Source organism: Chiloscyllium plagiosum, chromosome 26, assembly GCF_004010195.1.
Source record: "Chiloscyllium plagiosum isolate BGI_BamShark_2017 chromosome 26, ASM401019v2, whole genome shotgun sequence".
Taxonomy (NCBI): domain Eukaryota; kingdom Metazoa; phylum Chordata; class Chondrichthyes; order Orectolobiformes; family Hemiscylliidae; genus Chiloscyllium; species Chiloscyllium plagiosum.
The window spans coordinates 48,171,371-48,191,458 of NC_057735.1; the positions used below are offsets into that span (position 1 = coordinate 48,171,371).

The window sequence follows — 20,088 nt, forward strand, 5'->3', positions numbered from 1 at the left end:
GCTGTCTTTACAATTGTTATACACCCCCAACCTACAGCTCCAATCTTGAAGAATAGCTAGTAAAATCTCCTTCCCATGGTGGCAGTCCCCTTGTCTCTCTAATCCCTCCCTTGCTCCTCAGCCACTCCATCCCTCTCGGTTTCCCTGTAGTCTCGTGGATGAACCCTTCAAATTCACCCCCTAATCAGACAATGTGAATATGAAATGCCCAGTCCTTGAAAATTGGCTCTACATTTTCCCAATTCATGAACACCTCACCTCCCTAACTGCAGCATTTCAATGCTAATTGCCAGTGTGTCCTGCACTACAAGTGTTTTGCTCCTGATCAGTCTCAGTGTCTGTCGGAAGGGTGCCATGATGTTCGTGAGAGAATGGCAAATCCGAAGTCCATGAACGAGGGATACATATAACTAGTGTCAGTAGACCTGCTGTTTGGCCCTAAGCAACATGGAGATCCTTCTGAGCAAATGGCAATCTGAAGTCGCCAGGTCCCTGCTCTGATTTCTATACTGACTTTTTTGGTGTTTTTGATAAAATAGGAAGCTAAATATTAATGAGGTAGTTTAGGTCATTAGCAGGGTTTTTAACAAGCTATAATTCCCCTTAATTGGCAGCTCTCCATGCAACTTAGCAAAAGCATAAATGTTGGCATGTGATAATTTCGACTTAAGTCTCGCTGGAATTCTTGTCTAATTCTACCATAAATCTCACCATAGCCCATGTTGCTTAGAACGCATGAGATTTGTCTGCAGTCCTCAGACTTAAAGCTTTAGTAATGAGAGCATGACCTGGAAGGTGGTCAGGATGAAGACAGAAATGGTTTTAATAGGAGCAAGGACATCAAAGCTGGAAGTTGGTAGCTGGAGAAATGTTATGACAAAGGTTAAAAATTGCATGGTTAGGATTATTTTATTTTACAATTGCAAATTATATTGCTATTTTAGTGTTGGCTGAGAGCTAAGTATTAGCCAAGATGCCTGTAGACTTAGCCAAGATGCCTATTTTTCAAATAGTATGTATCTTTCATGTCCAGAGCCTTTATTTAATATTCTGCCCAAAAGATGGCACCATTTGATAGCATTTACTCACTACTACACTGAAGTATGTCTTGATTATTTAAAAGTCTGGAGTTGGACTTGAACCAACAATCTTTTGATTCTTGTGATGAACAATGTGTGATTTATATCAATTTTAGCTTTTGGATTCAAACTAATGGTACATGGATGATGATTCCTTTAATGAAGGCTGTAACATAAGGTGAGAATCTTCTGAATGTGTCAAATACCAAGGCAAGCTCCCTGGAGTGTACCTGGAAGATTGTAGGTATTGGGGGGTTTATGACAAGGGTGTAAATATTTAAAGGCATTAATTTGCTTTTAGTTTAGAATAACCTCAGATTGATTTTTAACTTAAGAAAAAAAATCCAAAGATTGAAAGTTTTTAGGCTAGAGTTTGGAGGAGGTCTCCTTGGAAGTCAGAAGCAAATATAGTTTATCCCCTAAAATGTATATGACAGTTTGGGGAAGCTCTGTTATCTTGATTTAAAGGTTTAGGTTGTGACACTTCCACAACCAGGAGTGTTTGAATTAGAAGTCTTAAAAGTAGTAAAAGACTTGAGAAAGTCTCTAAGCTTTCAGTTTTGTGCATATTCATATAAGAAGATTTCACTGTTCTCAGAATAGAACTAGGATGAATTGGTTGAGTCAAACTTAGAGATTTGATATAGAAGAACAATTTAAATCTGGAGAGTAGTCTTACACACAGCAAAGTCTCATCTATTCCCTCATCCCATCAGTTTACAGCTATTTGAATCCAGATAAATTATATATCTATATCATAAATCTATATTTTATTTTCCTTTTGTGTAATAATCTTACATTTTTATTGTAAAAGGAAATCTGCATCATGGTATGCCTCTGTTTCAGTGAATTGTGTGCATGTGTTTTTCATGATCTATCAAGCCAGTTCTTTATTCCGGGATCTGTTTTTCCCAGTCATAACACACTGGTCAGAGTGCTACTGTTAAGTCAAAGTTGAGGCTGTTGGTGCTCAGGTTATATATTATTAAAGAACCTTAGCTACATGTATTATCCTTTTTATCTTCAGGTTTATTTAACATTTAAAAAAAACTGGATTTTGAATATTCAAAACTACATCCCAACCCATTGTTTATCTTGACATTATTTTTGTCATTGCAGGTGTTTGAAGAGCTGCTTTTGGATGCTGACTGGAGTGTAAATGCTGGCAGTTGGATGTGGCTATCATGCAGCTCCTTCTTTCAGCAGTTCTTTCACTGTTATTGTCCTGTCGGCTTTGGTCGCAGAACAGATCTCAATGGTGACTATGTCAGGTAAATGCCTATCTGACTTATTTTTGCTTTGCTTGATACTTTTAATTAAGTACACTAACATAAGTAAAGCATTTTAGGGCTTGTATTTACATTTTATTGAACTATTTGAGATGAGTGAGTAATGCTAAAGATATTTAGAAATTTATGGTTGTAGACTTTTCTTGGAAACATGCATTTTATCCATGTTTTGAAAGGTTTTTTAACCGTTCAGTGTTAGATGTTTGACAGGTGAGATAACAAACTGCAAGGTATCTTTAAGTTCTTACTATTCAGTTTGAAAGTTCATTACATCTATCAATTCCAAGGCACCAGAGACATTTGAAATGGTTAATGAAATCGCTGATCATAAATGGTTTAGAAGGAACAGTTTCAGAAAGTGGGCACAATTCACAGATGTCAAAATTCTCTGTGAAGAGTAAATAAAATTATTCTGAAATAATTCACTCATCTACTCATTTCAAACCTATTTCCTTCTCACCACTCCCACAAAACTGTGTAATGGGGTGATGCTGCGCTGAATTACATCCTTTATTAGTTGAAGAGTGCAGAGTAACTCTGAGTAGTGAGACTGGTTAAGAAACATCTTTAACTTAACTGAACTGCTCATGTTGAGGTTTTGAATGCCAGTGCTGATTAGGGCACTGGCATTCATGCTTCATGCTTTCTCTCATGATCCTTGGAATGTTGATAGGACTAAGATACCATTACTGAGTGCACGGTGGGTGTTTACAAGGGAGCAGTGGCAAATAGATGCACAACTTATTTAGTTTTGATCTCTTTTGTATATCTCTTCACATAGTCTCATACAATGTCTACCCATGTATACTTGGGAGAGTTCTGTAATTATAGTAATGGAATGTAGAAGAGGCCTTTTGGCCCATCGGGTCTATGCTGAAATATCTACCCTATATTTCACTGTCCATAACATAGCCTTGAATGTTATGACGTTTCAAGTGCTCATCCTCATACTTCTATATTTGCATTCAGATGATTTATATAAATGACAATGAAGGAGGACCCAGAACCGATCCCTGTGGAACACCACTGATGACAGGCTCCAGTCCGAAAAGCAATCTTCTAACTCCACACTTGTTCCTGCCGTTAAGCAAATTATGTATCCAGTTAACAAGCTCACCCTGAATCCCATGTAACCTAACTTGCCTAAACAATCTACCATGCAGAACCTTGTCAAAGGCTTTACTAAAGTCCAAGTAAATAACATCTACTGCTCTGCTCTCATCAATCTTTTAGATATCTCTTCAAAAAACTCAAAAAGAGTCAGGAGTAGCTTTATTTGTCATTTCTACCATTTACAAGTGAGTCAGTAAGAGTAAGACAGCGTGCCTGCAGGACCAACATGATTAGATTCCCTACAGTGTGGGAACAGGCCCTTCGGCCCAACAAGTCCACATCGACCCTCTGAAGAATAACGCACCCGACCCATTTCCTTCTGACTAATGGACCTAACACTATGGGCAATTTAGCATGGCCAATACACCTGACCTGCACATCTTTTGGATTGTGGGAGGAAACCAGAGGACCCGGAGGAAACCCATGCAGACACGGGGGGAATGTGCAAACTCCACACAGACAGTTACCCAAGGCTGGGATTAAACCCAGGTCCCTGGTACTGTAAGGCAGCAGCGCTAACCACTGAGCCACCGTGCAAGGATGCTACATGGATAATACAAACTGCATGATCGTTCACAGGGCAGCACGAAGTGCATAGGAAGTGCACAGTAATTCCTGACAGATCAAGACAATAGACAGAGTGGTGTACAACTTACAGTGTAGTAAAAGACTGATAATTAATAAAACATTTCTCTAGCAACAATTCAAAGTCATGCAAAGAATTTCAGATGGAATAGAGTCTGATCGTACAATGTTAAGGAGCCTAATGGCTCAGGGAAGGAACTGTTGCACAGTTTGGCCGTGAGAGAACGAATGCTCCGATATCTTCTGCCAGATGGCAGGAGGGAAAAGAGTTTGAGTGATGGATATGTGTGATCTTCCACAATGCTCATCACCTTTTGAATGCAGTATGTGGAGTAAATGTCTGTAATAGAAGGAAGAGAGACCCCGATGATCCTCTCAGCTGTGCTCACTATTTGTTATAAGGTCTTACAATCTGAGACGGTGCAGTTCCCAAACCATGCAGTGATGCAACAGCTCAGGGGACTCTCAATGAACCCTCTGTAGAATGTGGTGAGGTTGGGGTTTGAGAGGTGGGCTTTCCTCAACCTACGCAGAAAGTAGAGACGCTGCTGGGCTTTCTTGGCTGTAAAGCTGGTATTGGGGGACCAGGTGAGATTCTGTGCCAGGAGGACGCCAAGAAATTTGGTGCTCTTTGTGATCTCCACAGGGGAGCCATCGATGTCCAGTGGAGAGTGGTCGATTCGTTCCGTTCTGAAGTCAACAACCATCTCTTTCATTTTGTCTGCTTTTCAGAGACAGGTTGTTGGCTCTGCCCCTGTGCATTAGCCGCTGTACCTCCTCTCTGTATGGTGACTCATCATTCCTGCTAATGAAACCTACTACAGTCGTGTCATCAACAAACTTAATGATATGATTCGAGCTGTGCATCGCTGCACAGTCGTGTGTCAGCTGAGTGAACAGCAGTGGATTGAGCACACAACCATGGGGGGACCCCCGTGCTCAGTGTGATGGTGTTGAAGATGCTGTTCCCAATCCAGGCTGACTGAGGTCTCCCAATCAAGAAGTCCAGGATCCAGTTACAGAGGGAGGTATTTAGGCCCAGCAGACTCAGCTTTCCAATCAGGTGCTGAGGAATGATAGTGTTGAATGCAGAACAGTCTATGAACAGTAGTCTCCCAAACAGGTTTGTGAAACACGAGTTTCCTTACAGAAAGCCATATTGATTATTCCTAATCAATTTTTGCTTCTAAATGTTTATAAATCCTATCTTTCAGAAACGCCTCCAACATCTTAACCTGCAACCGAAGTCAGACTCATAGGTCTATAGTTCCCCAATTTCTCCTTACAACCTTTGTTAAACAAAGGGACAACATTAGCCACACTCCAGTTATCAGGCATCTCCCCCATAGTTATAGCTGATGCAAATATTTCTACAAGGGGTCTCACAATTTCCTGCCTTACTTCCCACAGCATTCTGGAATACACTAGATCAGGTCCAGGAGATTTATCTACCTTTATTTCTCTAAGATCTCCAGTACTTCATCTTCTGTAATGTGAACTGTTTTTAAAACATCAATATTTACTTCCCTGAATTCTGTAGCCTCCATTTCTTCTTCCACTGTAACAGCTGATGTGAAATATTCATTTACTATCTCTCCCATCTCCGGGGATTCAACACAAAGTCAACCTTTTTTGTACTCCAAGCAGCCCTACCCTCTCTCAATCTTTTTGGGGTATGCTTAAGCTTATCTGCCAATCCGATCTCATATCGCCGAGGAGAAAGCAAGTCTGAATGTAGTGTGGAGTCCTGATGAAGAGTTTATGCCCGAAACATTGATTCTCCTGCTCCTCAGATGCTTCCTGACCTGCTGTGCTTTTTCAGCACCCACTCTCGACTCTGATCTCCAGCAAATGCAGTCCTCACTTTCTCCTATCTCATGTCTCCTCTTTGCTGTCCTGATTTCTTTCTTAAGAATGCGCCAGTACCCTTCTTATTGATTAAGAAATTCAGTTGAATTCAGTTCTTGATATATAATATAAAGTTCTCTTTCCTTCTTGACTAGAGCCGCAGTATCTTTATTCATGCATTGTTCCTTAGTCTTACCAACCTTGCCCTTCACTCTAACAGAAACATAATGCCTCTGAACTCTTGACATCACATTTTTGAATACTGCCCACTTATCAGGTGTCTTTTTACCGGTGAATAGTCTACTTAGTCAACTTTTGAGTAGAACTATAGAATCATAGAATCCCTACAGTGTGGAAACAGGCCCTTCAGCCCAAATCCACACCGACCCTCTGAAGAGTAATCCACCCAGACCTATTCCCTACTGCTCTACATTTACCACAGGCTAATGCACCTAACCTATGCATCCCTAAACACTATGGACAATTTAGCATGGCCAATTCACCTAACCTGCACATCTTTGGATTGTGTGAGGAAATCGGAGCACCCAGAGGAAACCTATACAGACACGGGGAGAATGTGTGTGCTCCACATAGACAGTTGTCTGAGGCCGGAATTAAACCCAGGTCTGGCACTGTGAGAGAACAGAGCTAACCATTGAGCCACTGTGCCGTCTCATTCTTGTCTCATACAATTAAAATTTGCCTTACTCAAATTTATTTTTTTAAAACTTTACAGAAGGCCTATGTTTTTCCATAAACGTTTTAAAACTAATAGAATTATGATTGTTAGACCCAAAGTGTTCCCCACTTTCATTTCAGTCACTTGCCCTGCCTTATTTCAATTTTTGTTATTATTATTACATTTTTCCACAAGTCCAAGCAAAGCTTCCTGTCCTTTACCTTAAAATTATGCCTCCTTATGCCGGAGGACTGGAGGGTTGCTCATGTTGTCCCCCAGTACAAGAAGGGTAATAGGGATGTTCCAGGTAACTACAGACCAGTGAACCTGTTGTTGGTGGTGGGAAAGTTGCTGGAGAAGGTACTGAGCGATAGGATCTATTTATATTTAGAAAAGAATGGGCTTATCAGTGATAAGCAACATGGTTTTGTGCAGGGGAGATCGTGCCTTACCAACTTAATGGAGTTCTTCAAGGAAGTGACCAAGTTGATAGATGAAGGAAGGGCTGTTGATGTCATATACATGGAATTTAGTAAAGCATTTGATAAGGTTTCCCATGGGAGACTAATGGAGAAAGTGAAGTCATATGGTGTGCAGGGCGTTCTAGCTAGGTGGATAAAGAACTGGTTGAGCAGCAGGAGACAGAGTAGTGGTAGTTGAAGGGTGTTTCTCGAAATGGAGAAAGGTGACCAGTGGTGTTCCACAGGGATCGGTGCTGGGGCCACTGTTGTTTGTAATATACATAAATGATTTGGAAGAGGGCACAGTTGGTATGATCAGCAAGTTTGCAGATGACACGCAGATTGGTGGAGTGGCAGAAAGCATAAGGGACTGTCAGAGAATACAGGAGGATATAGATAGACTGGAGAGTGGGCGTAAAAGTGGCAGATAGATTTCAGTCCGGACAAATGTGAGGTGGTGCATTTCGACAAGACTAATTCTAGAATGAATTATACAATGAAGGAAAGAGCCTTGGGAAAAGTAGATGGGCAGAGAGATCTGGGAGTGCAGGTCCATTGTACCCTGAAGGTTGCTGCACAGATGGATAGAGTGGTCAAGAAGGCATACAGTATGCTTGCCTTCATTGGATGGGGTATCGAGTATAAGAGCTGGCAAGTCATGTTAACATTGTACAGACATTGGTTCAACCGCATTTAGAATACTGTGTACAGTTCTGGTCGCCACATTACCAAAAGGATGTGGACGCTTTGGAGGGGGTGCAGAGAAGGCTTACGAGGATGTTGCCTGGTATGGAAGATGCTAGCTATGAAGAAAGGTTGAGTAGGTTAGAAGAAAGGAGATTGAGGGGGGACCTGATTGAGGTTTATAAAATCATGAAGGGTATAGACAGGGTGGATAGACAAGCTTTTTCCCAGTGTGAAGGATTCAATAATGAGAGGTCACGCTTTCAAGGTGAGAGGTGGAAAGTTTAAGGGGGATACATGCGGCAAGTACTTCAGACAGAGAGTGGTGGACATTTGGAACGCGTTGCCAGCAGAGGTGGTAGAGGCAGGCATGGTAGATTCATTTAAGATCTGTCTGGATAAATGCATGATTAGGTGGGGAGTAGAAGGATACAGATGCTTAGGAATTGACCGACAGGTTTAGACAGTACATTTGGATCAGTTCAGGCTTGGAGGGCTGAAGGGTCTGTTCCTGGGCTGTAAATTTTGTTTGGTCTTTGTTCTTTGATCTTTGTTCTTATTATTGGCCCTTCAACTAAGAAGGAAAGCTGCTTCATATCCACCCTGTACATTTTGCTCAAACTCATGTACAACTCAGTCAGGTGACCCCTCAGCCTTCTCTGCTCCAAAGAAAACAACCTAAGTCTATCCAGCCTTTCTTCATAGCTGAAATTCTCCATCCCAGGCAACATCCTGGTGAATCCCCTCCAGTGTTATCACATCCTTCCTATAGTGACCAGAACTGCGCACACTATGCCAGCTGTGGAGAACCAAGGTTTTGTACATTTCTACAATAACTTTCTTGTTCTGAGAAATGATGCCTCAACTGATATAGGCAAGTGTCCCATATGCCTTTTTAACTACCTTATTAACCTGTCCTTTAGGTGGTATTATGTGGACAAGCACCCTTAGGTCTGTCAGTTCCTCAGAGTTTCCTAGTCTACTGCCATTCATTGAGTACTCCTTGTCCTGTTATTTCTTACAAAATGTATCACCTCACACTGACCAGGGTTAAATGCTATCTAGCATTCATCTGCCCATCCCATCCTTATCTTCCTGTAACTCAAGTCTTCTTCCTCAGTATTATCTGGTCAATCTTCGTGTCATCTGCAAACATTGCTCCCATAGAATAATACAATCCCTACTGTGCAGAAAGTGGCCATTCATCCCATCAAGCCTTAACTGACCCTCCGAAGACAATCCTACCCAGGTCAGATCAGAAAAGAAGCTAAACAAGTAAAAAATGAGACCTGAGGGGAGCAGAGAATACGCTGAAAGCAAACTATGTTCTGTGATAATAGGCTTGATGTTGGGTGAAAATGGGTGGGCTGTGCTAAAAATATCCCATATCATTACATAGTGTGAGGGTGGGTAAAAATCTTGGAAGGATGGAATCCAGCTCTAAAGTTACTGAATTTGATATTGAATCCCAACTACTCCAAGATGTCCAGATAGAAAATGAGATGTTATTTTTCAAGCTTGCACTGAGGCTCACTGGAAAACTGCAGCAGGCCTGTGACAGAAATATTGGAGGGGAACATGATGGTGTGTTGAAGTGGCAAGCGTTTGAATGCTCTGGATCATTTTTTATGGACAGAACATAGGTGCTCTGCAAAGCAGTCACCCAGTTTGCATTTCGATTCCCAAGTTAGAGGAGATCACACTGTGAATATTCAGTATGGTCTACTGCATTTGCTGAAGTACAGTTAAATCACTGTTTCACCCAGAAGGTATGTTTGGGGTTTTGGATGGTGAGGAGATAGGAAGTAAATGGGGAGGCATTACACCTTATGTGATTACTTGGAAGGGTGCCATGGAGGTATGAGGAGATGATGGGAATAGAGGAGGAGTACCCAAGAGAGAATGGTCCCTGAGGACTGTTGACAAGGGGAAGGGAAATTTGTCTGGTCGTGGTATGCCGTTGGAGGTGATGGAAATAGTGGCTTACAATTCTTTGGTTGCGGAGGCTGGCGGGGTAGTAAATGAGGTCCAAGGGGACACTATCACTGTTGTGGGAGGGAATAGAAAGGGTGAGGGTAGAAGTGTGGGATATGGGCTGGACATGGCTAAGGACGCTGTCAACCCTGGTAGTGAGGAATCCTCATTTAAGGAAAAAGATGCAATAAAAATGAAAAACTGGGAGAATAGCATGGAGTCCTAACAGGAGGCAGGGTGTGAGAATTCATTTAGGATTATAGTTGAGGTAACCATGGGAGTTTGTGCAGTTGTATTGATTTCAGTGGCCAGCCTGTCCCAAGAATCACCAGAATGTTACTGGCATTAAAAGGTTTCAGTTAGTTTTTCCAGTTCTTCCTAAGCTTGTAGCTATAATATAGTCAATTAAATGGGAATTTGACTGACATTTTTGGGATTTTGAAAAAAATGATAGGAGAAATAATGATTTTTTTTCTCTGCTGGTGGCTGTGACTGGTCAAAAGAAATATAAATTTAAAACCAAGCTTAGCCATTCAGAAAATAACTAAAATCAAAAAATACTGGAGATCACAGTAGGTCAGACAGCATCCATGGAGAAAGAGCAAGCTAACATTTTGAGTCTAGATGACTCCATCAGAGCTGAAGGGAAGTGTGGAGGGGACAGCATTTATGCTGTAGTTGAGGGAATGGAGTGGAGATGGTGGGTGTAGGGTGCTGATGGAGAAAAGATGTTGATAGTTCAGACCAAGTGATCGGAATGTGAGAATGATCACAGAAGAGTCATTTAAGACTTAACATTTGCTTGCTGTCTCTCCATGAATGCTGTTTGACCTGCTTTTTGGGCGGCACGGTAGCACAGTGGTTAGCACTGCTGCTTCACAGCGCCAGAGACCTGGGTTCAATTCCCGCCTCAGGCGACTCTCTGTGTGGAGTTTGCACATTCTCCCCGTGTCTGCGTGGGTTTCCTCCGGGTGCTCCGGTTTCCTCCCACAATCCAAAAATGTGCAGGGGTTAGGTGAATTGGCCATGCTAAATTGCCCGTAGTGTTAGGTGAAGGGGTAAATGTAGGAGAGTGGGTCTGGGTGGGTTGCGCTTCGGCGGGTCGGTGTGGACTTGTTGGGCCGAAGGGCCTGTTTCCACGCTGTAAGTAATCTAATCTAATCTAATCTGCTGTGATCTCCAGCATTTATTGTTTTCAGTATAGATTCCACCATCTGCAGTAATTTGCTCCTACATTCAGAAAAGCTAGTTAATGTTATTTCCTGCAAAGGGTGATCACCAAATAACAGAACATATTTCCATATAATCACACAGATGCTCAGATGGCTTTAGATCTAAACTAGCCAAGCATTTTGTTAAATATGGCACTATGGCCGGTGGATAGATTTTGTATGCAGTTCAGTATGATCTCACTGAATGGTGAAACAGATTTGAAGCATGGGATGTCCTGATTCTAATCTAATGTTCCCACTCTACATTAAAATTATTTTGTTTAAAAGTTCCCATGATGGCTTGGTGAGTAAATAAACAGTAATGACCATGGAATGCAGATTATATACATTGGGGCTAGCTATCCATGATCAATGCCCTCTTTTCTGTAGGAAGAGGATGATTTGGAGCAAACTTGGGGTAGGGTGGGGGAAGAAGTGACAAAAATATTTGCTCTTAATTGCTCTCCAATTAAATTATGTGTGGCCATCAGAGAGAAACAGGCTGATTCTCCAACTGATGGTCTTAATCATTTTTCAACATTGTGGATATAGGTTTGCTCGCTGAGCTAGAAGGTTCATTTTCAGACGTTTCATCACCATCTAGATAACATCTTCAGTGAGCCTTTGGATAAAGCACGGCTGGTGTTTCCTGCTTTCCACATAGCAAATGATGTCACCACAGGAAATGACATCACCAACCCAAGGAAACTCAAACATTTAAATAGAAAGCAGGAAACACCAGCTGTGCTTCATCCAAAGGCTCACTGAAGATGTTATCTAGGATGGTAACGAAACGTCTGAAAATGAACCTTCCAGTTCAGCGAGCAAACCTACATCCAAAACCTCAACCTGAACTACAAATCTTCTCTAAACTCATTAGTTTTTCAACATTATTCAGAATTATAAATTAAGAATGTGAGCGTTGATTGCAAAAAGATTTTATAGAAGCTTTTTGACTTCCACTTATTATGACAGTTCATAAATTACCAATGTAAGGGGAAAAACAACATTTATACCATACAAGCAGAGAGTGCTGTTTGATTGGTAAATCTTTTTTCGGCAATACTTAAGTTCAATACCACCAGGCAACTAAGCAAAGTGTTCAGGGAGGTGATAGCCGAGTGGTATTATTGCTTGATACTTACCCAGATCCTGAAAATCTGGTAGCATTTTGGGGACCCAGTTTCAAATCCTGTCGTGACAGCTGATGGAATATGAATTCAATAAAAGTCTGGGATTAGGAGTCTAATGATGATCACGAAACCATTGTTGATTGTCAGGAAAAACCCATCTGGTTCACTAATGTACTTAAGGAAAGGAAATAGCCATCCTTATCTAGTCTGGCCTACTCATAATTCCAGACTATCAGCAATGTGGTTGGCACATAACTGCTCTCTGGGAAATTAGGGGTGGGTAATAAATGCTGGCCTAATCAGTGAAGTCCATATCCTGTGAATGAACAAAGGTAATGGTGATTTTCAGGACACTAACCAATGTCAGAGTTACCATCTTGAAGAGAGAAAATTGCTCCTAATGACCTTAATCCTCCATATACTAATGTGTCTCATCTTGTGCTTTACAGCTACACATAGCTGATCTTCCAACCAAAAGATCATGGCAATTGTGTGTAAATATTTTAAACTTATTTTCAAAAGTTCTACTGAAGGAATCACATTATCTTATTAATATTTCACTTCTTGGCTTGCAACTTCCCCATAAACAGTATTCACTGCAAATTTAAAACTATATATGATAGCCCAAACATTTATTAAAACTTCACGTCTGCTCCTATAAGTCAAACAATCTGCGGTCATTCTTAACCTAGAAGCTTTGCTCTGGTTTTAATGTGATTAATATCAATTCCAATTTAATCTTTAGCTTTCACTTCACAAAGCATTTGTAAAATGGAAGGTGGAAAGCAATTGTACAACATATTAAATTTGTGGAATCCAGTGAGTTTCATGCCATAACCACTGATCTTTTATTTGTGTGATTTGACCACATTTGAATCTACTGTAAATTTCAGTCTCATTATTGGTAACCATCCAGTTCCAACTGTTACTCTCTTTCTATTCTAGATTTAATCCTCTGCAATGTCTGAATTCATTAAACAAACAGAATGGTTGTCCAAAAAACATGGAGAAGATGTGGTTATGGATGGAGTTATATTTGCTGATTTTATTTCACTGCTGAAATAATCCCAAAACTACTTGCATGGTAGCAATATGGATGAGCTTAGCAGTGAAATAACAACGTAGCAATGCCCCTAAGACCGTGTCTTTTTTTTAAACCACACTCTTTGTTTTCTGATTTCTAAATTGCTCTCTAATTATTTGTGTTATAATTTTTCTTTCAGCATGAAGATAGGGCGTACTTCAGAGAGCGAAGAAATTCATTATCACGTCACCATGTCTACTGTTTTTTAGTGCTTCTATGTCATCAGTTAAACTAGCACTGCAATTTAAATCACTTGCAGTGGTGGAAGGTCAACTGATGCCATGCAAGTTCCAAAAATATCCATTGTAGATGTCATGTGAAAATAGTCCAGTATCGATTCTTGATTACCTATGCCCCAATGAAAATATCACTTTTATTTTGTTGATAAATCATTATGTACAGTATGTCATGTCTTTTCATAGCTTGTCCTAAAAATTTGCCTCAACTACACCTTGTAGTTACAATTTCGCACTCTTATCATTCTCTGGATACGAAAGTTCATTCATTCCTAAGTGCCTATGACTTTAATGCGAAACATCAATTTTTGGACTACTGTTTCCGCACCCGTATGACCCTGAATTTTAGGAGCAGAATTAGACCATTTAGCACATTGAGTCTGCTCCGCCATTTGATCATAGCTGATATTTTTTTTAGATTTAGATTACTTAGATTACTTACAGTGTGGAAACAGGCCCTTCGGCCCAACAAGTCCACACCGACCCGCCAAAGCGCAACCCACCCAGACCCATTCCCCTACATTTACCCCTTCACCTAACACTACGGGCAATTTTAGCATGGCCAATTCACCTCACCTGCACATTTTTGGATTGTGGGAGGAAATCGGAGCACCCGGAGGAAACTCACGCAGACACAGGGAAAATGTGCAAACTCCATACAGAGAGTCGCCTGTGTTTCTCGACCACATTTTCCTACCTTCTCCTCGTCACCTTTGAACCCCTTACTAATCGAGAACCTATCTATCTCTGTCTTAAAAACACTCAATGAGTTGACCTGCACAGCCTTCTACAGCAACGAATTTCACAGATTCACCACCCTCTGACTGAAGAAGTTCCTCCTCATCTCAGTTCTAAAGGATAGTTCCTTTGATGCTGTGCTGTCGGGTCCTAGTCTCTCCATGTCCACTCTATCTCGGCATCTCAGTATTTCATAAATTTCAATTAGATCACCATATCCTTCTAAACTCTATCAAGTCCAGACTTCTCAACCACTCCTCATGTGACAAGCCCTTCATCCCTGGGATCATTCTTGTGAACTTCTTCTGCACCCTGTCCAAGGCCAGCAAATCCTTCCTTTGATAGAAAGCCCAAAACTGGTCACAATGTTCCAGATGCAGTCTGACAATTGCCTTACACAGTCTCAGGAGTACATTGTTGCTCTTGTTCAAGAAGGGGAGTAGGGATAACCCTAGTAACTATAGGCCGGTGAGTCTCACTTCTGTTGTGGGCAAAGTCTTAGAGAGAATCTGTATTCTTCTATGTTCTATGTTCTATATTCTAGCCCTCTCAAAATGAATGCTAACATCGCATTCCCACACGCCTGCCTCCCCACCACAATACATACTCTTGCAATCTCAGAAATTTTGCTTTGACAGTAGTACATAAATCTTTTATCTTAACCTCTACAACACCACAATTTAGTCTTTTCAACAGAAAGAACTCTTTCCTGATAGATGTCTAATATTTTATCTATAAATAAAATTGTCAGACATTACAAGAAATGTATTGGGGCTGTTTTGTCACTTTGTCAGTGTTCTATATCTTTATATGATATGGAGGCCAGATGTTGCTCCATGTTGCCTTACCAGCTTCAATGCTAGTTCAACATAATTTCTCTGCTTTTCAGTCTTTGTTTATTATTTGTTCATTGGATGTGGATATCACAGCATACACAGGCATTTATTCCCAACTCCTATTTGCCCCAGAGAAGATAATGCGCTGCATTATTTTAGCAGTGAATCTTGGTGTTTTGTTTACATTTTGTGTAGCCTTATTAACCTATGTCACTATCTTTTTTTTGCTTTGAATTTGTATCTCTAGATCTATTTGCTCCTATTACCCATTTAGAAATGTTATTCTCCAAATTGTTTGTGTTCTCTTTATTCTTCCTAAAATGCAGTTCCCTCTATCTAGATAGTAATTCATCTTTCAATTATCTTCCCATTCTGCAAGTTTATTATGTACCTTGTTGGAAGGTCACTGGTGTTGTAATTCCATGTTGAGTAAGTGGATGGGATAGAGTCTGCTCTAGGCTCAAGGTAGCAGAAGAGGTGGGCAGATGGTGAGGCATATCACCACACTTTTAAAAATGACTGTTGAGCCTTCTCCAATGCCTTTACCATCTCTCCCAAGCTCCTTTTCATGTTTCCCTACTATTCCACTCCCCCACCCCCCAACCCGCTCCACCACATGATCAAAAGCCTTCCATTATTTCCTATATAGCCGCTCATCCAGCATTCGCTGTCAATAAGGATAGATTTCAGGAGCCATATCTTTGAAATGGACAAGAAAAAAAATAATCTATTCAAGTTTTCACTCAAACAGACGCATCCTACTGAAAAAATACAGTAATTCATTCAAAAATCCCTGCAAGTGGTTAGTCTGTTATAAGTTATTTATTTCATTAATCACATCAAACATATGCAATTAGTCTCTTAAAATTGACTAAGTCAAAATGTCTTTAATATCTATACATTCAACTACATTCTAGATTTTTTGAAATTTGGCTGTACCTATTATGAATGCTTGTTTAAATAAGAAACTCTAGAAAATATAAACACCAGAGCTTTGAAAAACCAGAAATACTTTTCTAAGCTACAACAAATGTTCTGCCCATCTAAACAGTCCAGGAGCAGATTATCCAACCAGAAGAATTTTTTTTATTTTATACTAGAGGTCCCAAGTTGTGTGTTCTTCTGTTTTGATTAGACTTAGTTTTTTTTTGTTTTTTAATGTGTTTTAAACACATTTAATCTACAATATAGCATCTATTGAAACTGAAAGAAGAAATTGTTTTGATTGTATTTCAAAATGTCAGTGAAAGAATTCCATGAGAAGGTGGCTTTTTTGTTTTTGGTTTCCCACTTGAGATGAGTTTTCTCTATCATTCACTTCTCTTCTGAGAGCCGGTGAATTATGTCTGCAAACTGAAGGGTCCTGATTCTACCCGAATATTTCAGAGGGATTTAATCTGCCCACTCAAACAGCCCACACCTGCAATAGAACCTAAAGGATTGGGAGAGCTGTGACTGCACTTTTATCCCATGTAGATGATAATTGCAGGAAATTGGGCAGGAATTTCAGAATCAGGTACCAACTTCCACTTTAAAAGGTTTCCAATTCACCCAAACTTGGTAAAAATCCAGGCCCAAATTATTTACATGAATTCAAAATGACAGTGGTGCCTGCACTGATCCCAATGCAGCAGGACCAACCAATTTTTGCCCATTTATATAGCTATCCATAACACTTAATCCTTCTCTTCTGCTTTGTAACCAGCTTACAATATTTATTTTTTACCATAACCCTGACTCCACATGCTCTGAGCTTGATATGCATCTACTGTGTGGCACCTTTTCAGAGGGGAAGGTCATGTTTGCCCAAATTTGTTGAATTCTCTGATAACCTGGCTGCTCTTCATTATATTTTCAGTACTGTATGTTGTTCTATAACTTCTTTGAGTAAAAATTCTTTATATTTCTATTACCATGTAAGCTAACTAGTCTATTGCTCTCTGGTATCTGTGTCTTCATGCTTCAGAACAATATTACCATTTTTTTTCTTCATTATCCAATATAGTAAGTTTGTGACTACATTTATTTTATTCCCTTGGTTTGGAAGAATCTGACAGATTTAGGTGATCTGGGCCTTACTAACTCAAATTGCATTCGTACTTCATTTTTATTTTAAAAGAAATGTGTCTTTAAGTCCATGAACCTCAACTTTCTAACATTTTAATCTAAATAAGACTTGCAACTCCTATATTTTTTTAAAAAAGTACTTTTTTTTTCATCAACCACTAGGGAGGCACATTTCAGTTTTGTGCTAAATCCACCCTTTTAAAATGCTGAAGTGCATTTAAGCCAATTAGAAACATGTACTGAATAAATGCATCAGAAGTTTCAATTCCAAATACATCAAAACCTAGAAACTATGGAAACATTAAAGACTGACATCAACTTATCGCTTTTTGAAGGTGTTATTTTATGTACTGTAAAAAAGTTTCTGCAATCTTGAAGAACCTGCTAAGGCTATGATCAGCACCTTCTCAGCAACAAAAATTAGGAAAAAAGAACCCTCTCCCAGTATTTAGCTCTCTTCAAGCTGATTTTTGTATAATCTTTATTTCAAAACACCTACACAAGTGGAAGAGTGTAACTTCGGTTATGACATTTCACGGTTCTATATGTTAGCATCAGGGAAGTCATGTGTTTAGAATAAGTGTTATGGATAGTTATATAAATGGGCAAAAATTGGTAGGTCCTGTTCCATTGGCAAATTGAAGCTTCCAAAGACAAATCTGTTTAGAATGAATTAAGTACATTTGGGAGGGAAAATCAGCTGGGCATAAGTACAGGAGTGAAAACTTCTGCTCAACAGCCTGTGAATCTCCCTGAGGAGCTGGCTCACCTGTCCAGAGAGGGCCAGAAGACAAATTTCAAATTATCCATTGGTAACTCTGACCAGCCTGGAATGCATGAGTGCACAACTGTCTGGTTCAATGCAGGAAGCATGGAGGTATTCTTAAATAGATTTTTTTTCTCCCAGATGTGGAGGGTTTCTTAGCTACTTAGTCAGTTCTCCATGCAGTGAGCTGCTGTCCTTCAGATGTTCTGCTTTCTGTGTTCTGTAGGACTTTGATAGACCATAAGATAGCTGCCATCTGCCTTTGACAGTCATCTTCTGCCTCTAGTGATGCCTGGTACCATTAAGTTGATTACTTAGCTTGCTTCCAGTGGAATAGGGTCACTTACATTTGAACATCCCATGCATGATAGAGGTATAGTGTGGAATCAGGTCATAGAAACTTCCCAGGTTCCTAAAATCAATTCAGGAAACAGACGCAAGGCATCAAAATGCTGATCCCTGTCTCAGTCCCATTTTTCATAATATTTTAAAATCTATTTCGGCACTATAGTCCCAGAGGACCACAATGCTGCTTTTTCATCAGTTGTGTTTGTGATTTTACCTGAAAGTCACCATGCCTCAGATGAGAGGCGCAGTCAAGAAGGAAGGTTCTTCATAGTAACCTCAGCAAGTGTGGGAATTGAACCCAGCTGTTGGTGTTATTCTGCATTGCAATCCAGCTGTCTAGCCCAGTGAGCTAACCAACCTCAATCAGGTAACTAAGTAGTCATTAGGAGAAGAAATCCTCACCAAGTTCTAGAATATTAATATCAATGGTCATATGGTACCCAACTATTGCACTGGCTGAAATCCATTAACTTAGGACAGACTAGCAATTGTACTGGAGATCCATTTGGGCAATATGGAGTAGTCTAACATCAGAAGTTTTTTTTAATCATTGGAGAAGCTTGAGACTTGCCCCTTTTCTCATTGCATTTTGGGGCATCTATGCTGTCAACTCCATGCACTGGTTTAAAATGATGCAAAAGAAATGTTTTTTAGGACTCAAAAAAAATGTAGCTCAGTTATTGATGCTCTCATCTGAGTCAGAGCATTGTGAAATCAAGTCTCACGCTGGAGACTACAGCACACAATCCAGGCTGACATATTTGTGCACTACTGAGGTAGCACTGCACTTCTGAAGCATGCTGTCTTTTAAATGAAATATTAAATTGACACACTGCCTATCCTTCAATTTGACATGAAAGATCCTCTGGCACTCTTTGAAATAGAGTCTTCACCCACACGGTGCTGGCCAAAACCTTTCTTTAAACCAACATTGCAAACAAATGGTTGTTTGAAATTTTGCTGTGGAGAACTTGGTTGCCACATTTCCCACTGAAATGACTCCACAGAGGCCAGTATCCTGTCACCAAGTTACCCTTTATTTACACGTGAAGAGTCCTTGAAAGTGATCCAGCTCCCTCAGAGCCAGCTGTCAAATTGAACAGAACCTCTGACACTCCTGGTTTTGTCTGTCAGCTAGAGCTTCCTGATTGGGACTGCTAATCTGGTCTAATCAGGGAACTCCTGTTCAATGAGGTCCACCTGGCTGACCTCATTACAATCATTACACACACATTATTGCATGTCAGAAAAGCTGTACTTAATACAATGCACTTTGGAACATCCAGACATCATGAAAGATGCTACCGTATATATACTCAAGTTATATGTTTCTTCCTACAGCTCTCTATTGAAGGACCAGAATTTATTTTGCCCTGATTCTACCCAATACTGTGATGAATATTCAAAGTTTACCGTGTGGGGAAGCTATGGCTGTAAATTGCTGCATTCTGACACTCTGGATCTGTACTATATCACATCTTTGAGCTTTCAGATCTCGAAGGGGACCCTGGGGCTGAAAATATTGGTATTATTGGTAAAATGTGTTGTTTGATATATAGATTGAGGGTGGGGAAGAAAGAATATGAGAGACCTGGTTAAATCGATAGCATAAATGGAGGACAGATTAGTTGTTACTGGAATTACTTTGATGAATACCTTCACTCAGCCTTAGTATTTACAATAATACTCTGTTTGCAGACGTTACTTGCCAATTCTTAAAGGATTTCCTGCAAAGTATATCTATGATCCATGGAATGCTCCTAACTCGGTTCAAGTTGCAGCAAAATGCATCATTGGCATCCACTATCCAAAGCCCATGGTGATACATGCAGAGGCCAGTCGCCTTAACATCGAGAGAATGAAGCAGATCTATCAGCAACTATCACGCTACAGGGGACTTGGTGAGAAGCCTACTATCTTGTTTCCCAGGGAAACCTAAATCAAACGTTTGTCCAAT

The 20,088-nt window shown here is 40.2% G+C and overlaps 1 protein-coding gene across 1 annotated transcript in view; it reads left to right on the top strand.

Annotated features, from left to right (window-relative positions):
- The window catches only part of LOC122563330 (cryptochrome-1-like), an 89,710-nt gene that overhangs the window by 51,643 nt on the left and 17,979 nt on the right, over positions 1–20,088 (top strand). Inside the window, exons 8-9 of the mRNA XM_043717068.1 lie at positions 2,199–2,350; positions 19,830–20,032. Of these exons, the coding sequence (XP_043573003.1) occupies positions 2,199–2,350; positions 19,830–20,032 (355 nt within the window). The remainder of the gene's footprint in view (positions 1–2,198; positions 2,351–19,829; positions 20,033–20,088) is intronic.